Genomic DNA, 14075 nt, shown 5'->3' with positions numbered 1-14075 from the left:
ATAACCCAGGAAGGAAACGGCTTGTTTGGAGAACACACATTTCTCAGCCTTGACGTATAGGTCATGCTCCAGCAGTCGCCCAAGGACCCTGCGCACCAGGGAAACATGCGCGGCGCGTGTGGCAGAATAGATCAAGATGTCATCAATATATACTACCACACCCTGCCCGTGCAAGTCCCTGAGAATCTCATCTACAAAGGATTGGAAGACGGCTGGAGCATTCTTTAACCCATACGGCATGACGAGGTACTCATAGTGGCCTGATGTGGTACTAAACGCTGTTTTCCACTCGTCTCCTCCCCGAATACGCACCAGATTATACGCGCTCCTGAGGTCCAGTTTTGTGAAAAAACGTGCTCCGTGGAATGATTCTACCGCCGTAGCGATGAGAGGTAGCGGATAACTAAATCCCACTGTGATTGAATTTAGACCTCGATAATCAATGCACGGACGCAGTCCTCCCTCCTTTTTTCTCACAAAAAAGAAACTCGAGGAGGCGGGTGACATGGAGGGCCGAATGAACCCTTGTCTCAGAGCTTCCGTGACATATGTCTCCATAGCCAACGTCTCCTCCTGTGACAATGGGTACACGTGACTCCTGGGAAGTGCAGCGTTCTCCTGGAGGTTTATCACGCAATCCCACCGTCGATGAGGTGGTCATTTGGTCGCTTTTTTCTTACTAAAAGCGATAGCCAAATCGGCATATTCTGGGGGAATGCGCACAGTGGAAACCTGGTCTGGACTCTCCACCGACGTGGCACCGATGGAAACTCCCACACACCTACCTGAACACTCCTCTGACCACCCCTGAAGAGCTCCCTGTCTCCAGGAAATGAGGGGATTGTGAATGGCTAGCCAGGGAACCCCCAACACCACTGGAAACCCAGGTGAATCAATAAGGTAGAAACCGATCTGCTCCCTATGATCCCCCTGCGTTACCATGTCCAGCGGAATCGTGGCATCCCTGATCAGCCCTGACCCTAACAGTCGGCTATCTAAGGAGTGCACGGGGAAAGGTGGGTCTATCTGCACCAGCGGAATACCCAACTTACGGGCGAGTCCGCGATCCATAAAACTCCCAGCTGCGCCTGAGTCGACTAGCGCCTTATGCTGGAGAGAGGGGAAAAACGCAGGGAAAAAAATAACCAAAAACATGTGACCAACAGGGAGCTCTGGGTGAGTCTTGTGCCTACTCACCTGGGGTGGCCGAGAAGTATTCCGCCTGCCACCTCGACTCCCAGATGGACTCCTCCAGCACCGGTCCGAAGTGTGTCCTCTCCGGCCACAGTAGGTGCAAGAGGAGCCACCTCCTCCGGTCCCCCTAGATGCAGCTCCTCCCAACTCCATCGCAGTTGGAGCGGGAGGGCTGGGAGGTGGAATTGACAGGACCCCCTCTGAACGCCCGCGGGCAGCTAGCAGGTTATCTAGTCGGATCGACATGTCTATCAGTTCATCGAGGGAGAGTGTGGTGTCCCGACAAGCTAGCTCCCGGCGGACGTCCTCCCGGAGGCTGCATCGGTAATGGTCTATCAGGGCCCTGTCATTCCACCCCGCACCAGCAACCAAGGTCCGGAACTCTAACGCGAATTCCTGAGCTCTCCTCGTCTCCTGCCTGAGGTGGAACAGTCGCTCACCCGTCGCTCGGCCCTCCGGTGGGTGGTCGAACACCGCTCGAAAACGGTGGGTGAACTCCGGGTAGTGGTCCCGAGCCGAGTCTGGGCTGTTCCAGACTGCGTTGGCCCAGTCCAGGGCCCTACCCGACAAACAGGAGACGAGGAGGCTTACACTCTCCTCACCCGAGGGAGTCGGACGCACGGTAGCCAGGTAGAGCTCAAGCTGGAGCAGAAATCCCTGGCACCCAGCCGCTGCTCCATCGTACTCCCTCGGGGGGGTGAGACGCAGTGTGCTGGTCCCAGCCGATGACACTGGAGGAGTGGGTTGCGTTGTCTGCAGGGGAGCGCGTCGGGAGACCACTCCTCTCCCATCGCTCCATCCTCTCCATCATCTGGTCCATCGCTGACCCGATTCGATGGAGGACAGCTGTATGATGGTGGACGCGCTCCTCCATTGTTGGGAGAGGGGTGGTCGCTGCTTCTGCTGACTCCATTGTGGTGTGGGCTTCTGTCACAACCTCTAGGATTACTGGGTGGAGGAGTCAAGCGCAGAGAGCAGGTTAGTTCAGAACGTGGATCTTTATTCCTGACGACAGTGAAAACGGTCATGCCCAACACACAGGCGCATGAAAAATACCAGTCCAAACACACAGGACTAAACTGTCCGGAAAAATAGCATCCACCTAAATTCCAACACCAACGAACAGAAAAACAAGCCCGCACAAAAGCCGGCGGGCCTACTGCCCTTAAATAGCCTACCCACAAAACTAAACTCAAAACAGGTGTACCCAATCAGCCCAAACTAACAGAAACAAAAAGAAGGGAATCGATGGCAGCTAGTAGGCCGGTGACGACGACCGCCGAGCGCCGCCCGAACAGGAAGAGGCACCATCTTCGACGGGATTCGTGACAGCCATTTAAAAAAAAGTTACCAATCATTGACCATATAAAGTGAACCCCTAAAAACATTTACATATTACCCTGCGTCCTTTTCTGCAGGTGAAGTTTTGATTTAAAATACTATGTTGTTTCTCATATGTTGCTAATATTTTCGCTCAGAATTGTACATCTCAAATAATGTCTTACAAGTATACTTACTTTACTTGAAGTGCCTAGAAGTTCACTTAGTTTACTTTTTATAGTACTCTAACACAACTTTAGTGTATTTAGTACAACTTAATATGTTCTAAACTAACACTATATAAGTACACATTAAATACATGTATGTATTACAGCACTTGACATTAACTTTTTTTAGCCACTTGTCCACCAGACAAGTAGGATTGATTTTTTACTTGTCCGAAAGCTCAAGTCATTTATCCAAAGGAAAAATATATATAATCTGTATGACCATGGGACGAAACGGTGACTGAAAATTGTGTTGTATCACGCAAGGAACTACTTCACAAAATAAAATGCATTATTATCACTGGTATTGACAATGGAAGGCTGCTGGGTCTCTGTTCTCAAGTATTATAAATCCTGCCATTGTAGCCTTCAGCAAGGCACTTAACCCCCCACAAAGTAAAATACTGCACTGACAGGCTAATATATAAAACATATGTGGCCAACCCTCCATCTGGAAACCTACTGGGTGTGCAGGTTTTTGGTCCAACCCTGCAAAAACACACCCGAGTCAACGTATCAACTGTTGAGCAGCTGATTTTTTACAATGTGTTAGAGCAGGGCTGGAACAAAAACATGCACACCTAGTAGCTGTCCAGGACTATCCTGGAGGGTGGTTGGCGACCCTGCAACATTACAATTACAACCAAATACTATTTATGTCTTTATTAAATAATTCCCTCATTCAATGAACCAGGGATCAAACGGTAAGGTGGGCAACTTCAAAGCAAGGTAGCTAACGAAGACATGTTAATCTATTTGTAAGGGTAAAATATTATGTTTTCAGGGGAGATCTTGACAGCATAGGAGTTACTGTACGTGTCAATTAACTTATTCTAAGAATACGTTTTACTGAATAGAAGAGAATCCCAGCTTTCCAAGGGTTTCAGAATGATTTCTCCACACCAAATTTAGAGTGCTTGAGAGAGTATGCTGAGAGTATGCTGCATTGGTTTCATCAACTGTGCACCCGTATCAACTTTGTGACGGCCATTTAAGGTTGTACATGAGTGCCAGTGGAAAGTTGTTTACGGCATTGGACATGACATAGACATTAATACATGCTAATAGCGAAATAGTTAAATAGTGAGATAACCAGTGAAATACTGGCACGCATGCATGTGATGCACACACCATGACATTTCCAGGATTTTCATTGCTGACCAAATAGTTGCTATAACTGGGCAAATAACTCACTAACTAGCAATGAATATCAACAAAAGTGCACACGCTTGCTTTTGTCTCTAAAACGCATCTCGAGACTGCATGATTGAAAGACCGCTCATGCCTGTCAATGCAGACCTACAATAGTTATACTGCATTGCGCTCTGTAAAAATTGGGAGGACAGTGCTCAACACATCGCATCCAGGGGACACTAATTAAATTCTGTTCCGAGTAGGCTAATTGTTTGATACTGTGATTATTTTATTTTTTACTTTTCCATTTGGACAACTTAAATCTATAATCTGCTTGTCCGGCATACTTGCCCCAGGCAAGAGGACAAGCGTTAACGTCAATCCCAGCGTTAGTACATTAGAAATATAGAAATAAGTATACATACACTTATCCCAACTTCATGTGTGGCTCAGTTGGTAGAGCATGGCGCTTGTAACGTCAGGATTGTGGGTTTGATTCCCATGGGGGACCAGTATGAAAATGTAGGCAATCTGTAAGTTGCTCTGGATAAGAGCATCTGCTAAAATGTAAATAAAACATGTTTACCATGTACAATTATGTTGCAACTAAAAGAGTGCTCCGAAGATAATTAAAGTGCACTTTTAGTATAAATGGGATATGCTAGTGACATTCTTAACACACTTCTGATGCAAAAATAAATCCAAAATAGCCTAATCTTCATGACTAATGTTCAAATTTAGACTTCAAAACAGTATCAAGGTTCTGGTCTAATGTTTCTAAAAATGTTAGGCATAATCGTGTTCATGGAACGCTCAACTAGCCTTACAACTCACAGATTAGGGTGGTTTTACTATTGGTGTAACCAAAAATGTTGGTTCCATACTACTTGACAATAGCTTTCAGTGTCAGTAAAAGTATATTTTAAGTGTGTATAGAGTACATAGAGTACACTTACAGTAGTATACTTTAAGTGGGGTGATTTTAGTACCTAGAAGTACACTTAGGTGACTTTTAATAGTACGATAACTACAACTTATATACAACTTTAATGTGTTTAGTACAACAACACTTACCAATCTCCTTGCCCAGTCCAGAGTAGCGTAGTGACCCAGCCGACGATACCACTGCACAGCTCTTGTAGGGTCCAAGGTCAGAGGTTATGGGTTGTAGGGGCAGCTGGTACGCCCAGGGCAGAGAGGAGAAGGGCTCGAGGTCAGGGGTCAGGGTCGCAACTTCTACCTTGTACTTCAGCTGGCACAGCAACTCTGAGCCGCTCAGTTTAGGACGAGTGGCCACGCCCCCAGGACCAGAGAACTCCACACCATACTTATTCATCGCCTGAGAGAGAGAGACAGATGATGGTGAAAGGGAACGGTAATGTCGATGGAGAAGAAGATTGGGGAGATGGAGAAGAAGATGGGGGAGATGGAGAAGAGAGGCAGTTGGAAAGAGGGACAAAAGAGAAAAGATACATATAAAAGTTGCAGATAACTTTGGACAAAAAATATGAAATAAATCCAGTTTTCTGTTTCCATCTTTCTTGGAAATCTCTCCGAGCTAGCACATTTGGTTCCTTGTAAGTCGTGGGAACGTATGTTTTTGGTTTCACATTGGTTGTGGGAACAAAGCCATATGTTTCCTGACGTTCCGAGAACAGAAGTGAAAAGGTTGCCTGGGAGGTTTTATTATCGCTCTGAAAATGAAAATTCTAGGTTATTTGGAGGTTTTTGAATAACTTCACTGAATGTTTCAAGACTTTTATTAACACTGCTTGTTTATTTGTCATTAACTTTTTTTTTTTACACAGGCATTAATCATGCAAAAACATGTATTTTTTATTGTAACAGGGCATTCAAACCTATAATATTCTGTTCCCTATCCATGGAGTTAGTCCACTGCACCACCAGGACGGCGCTAGCATGCCCTCTTTCATTCACAGATACAACGTTTTCATTTTAGTCTATTCAAACAGACCCCGTTTCAAAGGAAACAAGCACTCATTAAGACCAGGTGTGGCCAATTAGTGGGTGCGGCCAACACACCTGAACACACTTAACAAGTTAAAGGATAGAGAAAGTTATGTTGATGATGATAAGAACGAATCTAAATGTTTTTAAATAACATTCTTAGAACGTTTTCTGAACGTTACAAAAGTTTTCTTATGGTTTTTATGTAACGTTTCCTTAACGTTCTCGGAGCAGTTTGATTACCTGACTTTCAAACAGCAATCGACAGTTGAAACAATAACAAATTGTACTTGATAGAGTCCAAGATGGCGTAGCAGTGCAGACGTGCTTTGTTCGTCCTCTCGAGTACTTTTGTATTTTTCGTCCTTTTTTGTATATATTTCAATCTCTTTTCAATTTTAAATCAATTATACCTTCCGGTAACCTGCCTCACCCAATGTGATACGGAACCGCTATTATTTTTTATTTTTAGACCTTATAACCAGAAGCTAACCAGCTAATTAGCTACAAGCTATTTAGTCATTGATAGCCACTGCTAGCGGCCTTTATCTTCTGCACAGATACCAGCCCTTTCTTTAGCCTGGATAATACTCGCCAACCTACCAGTATCGGACTGTTTCTCCACTACAACGCCAGATTCCTGCCGTAAACCCTGGACCATTACTCCTGATCTTCACAGCTAGCTAGCTGCCACCGAGTGACCCAGTACCAAAGCTATCCCTGAGCCATGCCCACCTCCCGGCCTACTCAATTGTTCACCCGGACTCCACCCAAACATGGCTAGAATCCACTACTCCACTGGATCCTTGCCGTAAGCTTGATGTCTTACCCGTTGTTGTCTTAACTAGCTCTCCCAATCAACACCTGTGATTGCTTTATGCCTCGCTTTATGTCTCTCTCAAATGTCAATATGCCTTGTATACTGTTGTTTAGGTTAGTTATCATTGTTTTAGTTTACAATGGAGCCCCTAGTGTCACTCATCATACCTCTTATACCTCCTTTGTCCCACCTCCCACACATGCGGTGACCTCACCCATTATAACCAGCATGTCCAGAGATGCAACCTCTCTTATCATCACTCAGTGCCTGGGCTTACATCCGCTGTACCGCACCCCACCATACCCATGTCTGCACATTATGCCCTGAATCTATTCTACCATGCCCAGAAATCTTTGTCCCCAACGCTCTAGAAGACCAGTTTTGATAGAGGTAAACCCAGGCCCTGCGTGTCCCCAGGCACCCTCATTTGTTGACTTCTGTAACGATAAAAGCCTTGGTTTCATGCATGTTAACATCAGAAGCCTCCTCCCTAAGTTTGTTTTACTCACTGCTTTAGCACACTCCGCAAACCCTGAAGTCCTTGCCCTGTCTGAATCCTGGCTTAGGAAGGCCACCAAAAATTCTGAGCTTTCCATACCCAACTACAACATTTTCCGTCAAGATAGAACCTTCCAAAGGGGGAGGAGTTGCAATCTACTGCAGAGATAGCCTGCAAAGTCTATACCCAAACAGTTCGAACTTCTAATTTTTAAAATGAATCTCTTCAGAAATAAGTCTCTCACTGTTGCCGCCTGTTATCGACCCCCCTCCGCTCCCAGTTGTGCCCTGGACACCATATATGAATTGATCACCCCCCATCTAGCTTCAGAGTTCGATCTGTTAGGTGACCTAAACTGGGATATGCTTAACACCCCGGCAGTCCTACAATCTAAGCTAGATGCCCTCAGTCTCACACAAATCATCAAGGAACCCACCAGGTACAACTCTAAATCCGTAAACATGGCCACCCTCATAGACATTATCCTGACCAACTTGCCCTCCAAATACACCTCTGCTGTTTTCAATCAAGATCTCAGCGATCACTGCCTTATTGCCTGTATCCGTTATGGGTCCGCGGTCAAACAACCACTCCTCATCACTATCAAACGCTCCCTAAAACACTTCTGCGAGCAGGCCTTTCTAATCGACCTGTCCCGGGTATCCTGGAAGGATATTGACCTCATCCCATCAGTCGAGGATGCCTGGTCGTTCTTTAAAAGTAATTTCCTCACCATCTTAGATAAGCATGCCCCTTTCAAAAAAATGCAGAACTAAGAACAGATATAGCCCTTGGTTCACTACAGACCTGACTGCCCTTGACCAGCACAAAAACATCTTGTGGCAGACTGCAATAGCATCGAATAGTCCCCGCGATATGCAACTGTTCAGGGAAGTCAGGAACCAATACACGCAGTCAGTCAGGAAAGCAAAAGTTAGCTTTTTCAAGCAGAAAATTGCCTCCTGTAGCTCTAACTCCAAAAAGTTTTGGGACACTGTAAAGTCCATGGATAGCAAGAGCACCTCCTCCCAGCTGCCCACTGCACTGAGGCTAGGTAACACGGTCACCACCGATAAATCCATGATAATCGACAATTTCAATAAGCATTTCTCTACGGCTGGCCATGCCTTCCTTCTGGCTACTCCAACCCTGGCCAACAGCTCCGACCCCCCCGCACAGCTACTCGCCTGAGCCTCCCCAGCTTCTCCTTCACCAAAATCCAGATAGCAGATGCTCTGAAAGAGCTGCAAAACCTGGACCCATACAAATCAGCTGGGCTAGACAATCTGGATTCTCTCTTTCTAAAACTATCCACGGCCATTGTTGCAACCCCTATTACCAGCCTGTTCAACCTCTCTTTCGTATCGTCCGAGATCCCTATAGATTGGAAAGCAGCCGCGGTCATCCCCCTCTTCAAAGGGGGTGACACTAGACCCATATCTATCCTGCCCTGCCTTTCTAAAGTCTTCGAAAGCCAAGTTAATAAACAGATCAATGACCATTTCGAATTCCACCGTACCTTCTCCGCTATGCAATCCGTTTTCCGAGCCGGTCACGGGTGCACCTCAGCCGCGCTCAAGGTACTAAACGATATCATAACCTCCATCGATAAAAGACAGTACTGTGCAGCCGTCTTCATCAACCTGGCCAAGGCTTTCGACTCTGTCAATCACCATATTCTTATCAGCAGACTCAATAGCATTGGTTTCTCTAATGACTGCCTCGCCTGGTTCACCAACTACTTTGCAGACAGAGTTCAGTGGGTCAAATCAGAGGGCCTGTTGTCCGGACCTCTGGCAGTCTCTATGGGGATACCACTGGGTTCAATTCTCGGGCAGACTCTTTTCTCTGTATATATCAACGATGTCGCTCTTGCTGCAGGTGATTCCCTGATCCACCTCTACGCAGACGACACCATTCTGTTTACTTCTGGCCCTTCCTTGGATACTGTGCTAACTAACCTCCAAACGAGCTTCAATGCCATACAACACTCCTTCCGTGGCCTCCAACTGCTCTTAAACGCTAGTAAAACCAAATGCATAATTTCAACCATTCGCTGCCCGCACCCGCCCGCCCGACTAGCATCACCACCCTGGACGGTTCTGACCTAGAATATGTGGACAACTATAAATACCTAGGTGTCTGGCTAGACTGTAAACTCTCCTTCCAGACTCATATTAAACATCTCCAATCCAAAATCAAATCTAGAATTGGCTTTCTATTTCGCAACAAAGCCTCCTTCACTCACGCCGCCAAACTTACCCTAGTAAAACTGCCTATCCAGCCGATCCTCGACTTCGGCGATGTCATCTACACAGTAGCTTCCAATACTCTACTCAGCAAACTGGATGCAGTCTATCACAGTGCCATCCGTTTTGTTACCAAATCACCTTATACCACCCACCACTGCGACCTGTATGCTCTAGTCGGCTGGCCCTCGCTACATATTCATCGCCAGACCCACTGGCTCCAGGTCATCTATAAGTCTTTGCTAGGTAAAGCTCCGCCTTATCTCAGTTCACTAGTCACGATAACAACACCCACCCATAGCACACGTTCCAGCAGGTATATCTCACTGATCATCCCCAAAGCCAACACCACATTTGGCCGCCTTTCCTTACAGTTCTCTGCTGCCAGTGACTGGAACGAATTGCAAAAATCGCTGAAGCTGGAGACTTATATTTCCCTCACCAACTTTAAACATCAGCTATCTGAGCAGCTAACCGATCGCTGCAGTTGTACATAGTCCATCTGTAAATAGCCCACCCAATCTACCTACCTCATCCCCATACTGTTTTTATTTACTTTTCTTCTCTTTTGCACACCAGTATCTCTACTTGCACATCATCATCTGCTCATTTATCACTCCAGTGTTAATCTGCTAAATTGTAATTCTTCGCTACTATGGCCTATTTTATTGCCTACCTCCTCATGCCTTTTCCACACACTGTAAATAGACTCTTTTTTTCTACTGTGTCATTGACTTTATTGTGTTATTGGCTTGTTTATTGTTTATTCCATGTTATTCCATGTGTAACTCTGTGTTGTTGTCTGTGTCACACTGCTTTGCTTTATCTTGGCCAGGTCGCAGTTGTAAATGAGAACTTGTTCTCAACTAGCCTTTCTTGTTAAATTAAGGTGAAATAAAATAAAAAATAAAAATAAACTTCCCGCCACTGTTTCGCTAAAAAACTGAGGGATGGGGCTTCGAAAAATGGAACTCTCAAATTCATAGACAGCGCTATCCATGAGCAAGGACTGACTATCCATGATACAGTGGTTCCTCAATTAAATGTTTTGAAATTATGCCTCGGGACCTTGTGGTTTTGTACGTTACCCTGCGTCACTGCTTCATTGCTCCAGACCACCGCAAGGGGGAGTTAGAGCACTGATTCTGCTTTTTCTGACCTAATGTGTCTCTACCTGACAATGAATTGGGTGATATAAACCGAATAGAAAGTGATAATTGTTCACGACTTCAAAATGGATTTTTTTGAACTGAATGATGCGGATGAAGAAGGTGATTGAATATAGAACAATACTGTAAGAATTGCTATTCCTCTGTCCTGCACACACCCGAAAAAACCCCACTTGTTTCTACTTGGTCAGAAGGAGCTGTAACTGGACTGTAGCATATTACTTACTAAAACTGTTGTTACACTAAGGTATTTATTCTAAGAAAAACGAATATGTTCAATTATACTCCATGATATATGTGTTGACTGAATATAAGCAGCAAGTGGTGTCTACTAAATGATCAAGTTGATGGCGCAGGCACATAGCCTCGGGCACCTACATAAAGCTGAGTGACTCACTCATTCATGGCTTTGGATCAAAATAAGTACCAACATTCTTTCTGATAGTCTGGAAGTGAAAAATAGAAAATAGAAGTGATTATAAAAGTCACGACTCTACAATTGATCTCTAGTTTTGGTCTCAAATAAGCACGGTCTGTGAAGAGCAATTAACTAAAATAAGCGGAGAGTCAGGTGGAGAGCGACCTGTTTAAATTATATGAGAAAAAAAATATATATTTTAGTTGGAATGGCAAGCCAGACAAAATTAAAAGGGCATATTGTCTGCTTCTACATCTGCATTGCTTGCTGTTTGAGGTTTTAGGTTGGGTTTCTGTACAGCACTTTGAGATATCAGCTGATGTAAGAAGGGCTTTATAAATACATTTGATTTGATATTGTCTCACCCTATGTTCAAGAGTGGCCTTTTTCCCTTTATTCAGATTACAACCGCTCACTTTAAGTTATTTGAAAATTAAATAATACCTAAAATTTAAAAAAATGTAAACAAGGACTTGAAAATGAGATTGTGTACTCCGCAAACAACGTTTCCAGTCTGAGAATGAGAGCGGTAAATTACTGTAATTAATACATTCATTCAATACATTGGAATACAAAAGAAGCCATCCATCCATCCATTATGGACTAATAGCAGGACAATAGACTCTTTCCAAGGAGGAGGGTAGGGGGAGAATTGTATTGTCAATTTCTCAAGCCAAAATATCTTGATGGCCTTCACCAGTTCATCTTTGCTTGTACTGTAGGCTTGGCAGAGTTACGGATGAATGTTTTCAGTTGATGCCAAACAAGTTCGATCGGGTTTAAAATCAGGAGACTTACATGTAGAGATGAAAAAAATATTAGTAGATATACTGTAGGCCTACTGTAGGCGTTGTAGGTCTTTTATTTATTTATTTATGTTTATTTTACCTTTATTTTACTACATAAAGGTCTACTTTGCTGGCATCTTGACCCAGTTTATTACTCATTTGCAATGCAAACCCGGGTGGCAGTGTGTTTTGGTCCGAGCAGAACCTTTTCCGGCTTACAGACATAGTTTTCATCAAGCCAGCTTCGTTCTATGGTGCTACCCGTTCCAGAGGTAGGACTGTAACCACCGGAGGACTTGAAAATGAGCCGAAGCTGAGAGGATCACCAAAACTAAAGGTATTTTGGTTTCAGTGCATTTTCTTGTAGGCATACTGTGTAATAAAATCAATAATTGTGTACTAAAAACGTGAATGTGTTTTTGCAGAGCATACAACCATGTTGACAATCATCCGTGGAGATCAGTGGACAAAGGGCTGGACAACGGGCCACACCGAGAAAAAAAAGCATGGTTCCACAGAATACCAACTGGGATGGATCCCGAGGCAAATGTGGCTTCTTCATCAACATGCTTTTGTTAATAAAATAATGATAAAAACACTCTTTCAAAATGCAGATGTTTATTTCGTTATGGATACATAACGAATTACTATGGGAATAAATATCACTGAATGACAGAAATATTGGAACAAAGTAGGCTAATGAAGGTAAACAAATTGTTGCTTACTGGAAAATACTCTTTCAAAATGAATGGAAGAGGTCTGTGGAGGCGGGAAAATGTTTTCAAACACTTATTTTTCACAAGGGCTAATAGCAGGACAATAGACACTGTAGGTGTGAAAATCCCCCCCAAGAAGCAATAGCCTCCCCGCATTATCAACTATTGCAGCACCGTTTTGCGCTGCTTTGAGACAAGCAAGACTACTTAATAAACATATACATTTAAAAAAAAAATGTTTTATTAACCCTGCATTTTAATTGTATAAAAGCCCCTTGGATATTAATTTAGAATCCTCTAAATTTAATTAGGTATACTACTGTACAAGGACATTTTATGGATCTGCCAATATTTTCATTTAGAGATTCCAGTAAAGAAATAACTTTCTTCACCAGTTCTCTTACCATTTTGTACAACTGTGTGATTAGCCTACCAGTTGGTGTAACTGTAATGTTAATTCTCTTGAGAGGATTTTTTATTTTCACTATCAAAATATTAAAAACTTTCAAACGCATTCATGAATTAAATCACGTTGCGGTTCATCTGATGAAGGATTGACTCGATCTATAAGCCCAGGACGATAGTAAAATGGGCAATAAGATACACTACAAGAAAGGCAACACATATATAACCGTAGAAAACGGTTGCAGGTCGGAGGGCCATCTAACAAGTGCAGATCGGAGGGCCATCAAGCAAAACAGACCAATAAAACACGGGTAAACGGCGGGAGTATCTATGCCTCTCTGAGGACTGGGTAGGGTACGGGGCCCACGCTCTCCACTTCCCACCTCCCGTCGGTTCTGGGCCGGGAGGGTCCGGCGGGTGGCTTCGGCTCTCGCAGGAGCTCGGATCCCTGCATCTCCATGTTGCCTGGGTTGCGCCGACCGGCTCCACCCCCCCCCCTTTCCCCATTAGGCACGGCCGCATGGCGCACCCCCTTTCCCCGTTAGGCAAGGCCACATGGCGCATCCCCAATATCAAGGTCCACATGGCACTATTTACATAATGAATATGAATTTGGAGGGCAGAAATTATTATTAAATATTAAAGCATTAGACCTCTCACTAAAGGCGTCAACCATACAAAAGTTATACTTATATCCAAACTGGTTGGAGATAGAAGAGTACATGGCCATAAAGGCTAGATCATTTTTCAAGATGACCAGCATGGTCAAATAATATAAACAGTGGTTATAGAGGGTGCAACAGGTCAGCACCTTAGGAGTAAATGCCAGTTGGCTTTTCATTGCCGACCATTCAGAGGTCAAGACTGCAAGTGCGTGTTTGTGTGTGTGAGAGAGAGAGGATCGAAACACACACAGCAACACGTGCAATATAGCAATAAGAATGTTAGTTTAATCACCTCCTATTACCCTTCTCGGAGTTTTAAGAATTGAGTGTGTTCTCTTATTTGTGACATTGTGGCATTTAAAGCATATTGAAATTAGAAGCAATAGGATTTGAAGCAATAGCCTACCCGTGTGGTCAACTATTTCAGCACCATGTTTCGCGCTGCTCTGAGACAAGCATGGGGACTGGTCTTAATAAAACAATTAGATTTTTATTTTCACTGA

General features: G+C 44.2%; 1 protein-coding gene across 1 annotated transcript in view; it reads right to left on the bottom strand.

Annotated features, from left to right (window-relative positions):
* Window positions 1-14075, bottom strand: part of st6gal1 (ST6 beta-galactosamide alpha-2,6-sialyltranferase 1) — a 100643-nt gene that overhangs the window by 83683 nt on the left and 2885 nt on the right. The window contains exon 3 of the mRNA XM_039006195.1: window positions 4950-5214. Within this exon, the coding sequence (XP_038862123.1) occupies window positions 4950-5214 (265 nt within the window). The remainder of the gene's footprint in view (window positions 1-4949; window positions 5215-14075) is intronic.

This window comes from Salvelinus namaycush, chromosome 12, assembly GCF_016432855.1.
Source record: "Salvelinus namaycush isolate Seneca chromosome 12, SaNama_1.0, whole genome shotgun sequence".
NCBI lineage: Eukaryota > Metazoa > Chordata > Actinopteri > Salmoniformes > Salmonidae > Salvelinus > Salvelinus namaycush.
The sequence above is the reverse complement of the archived record's forward strand: the minus strand, read 5'-3'. Positions and strand labels throughout refer to the sequence as shown.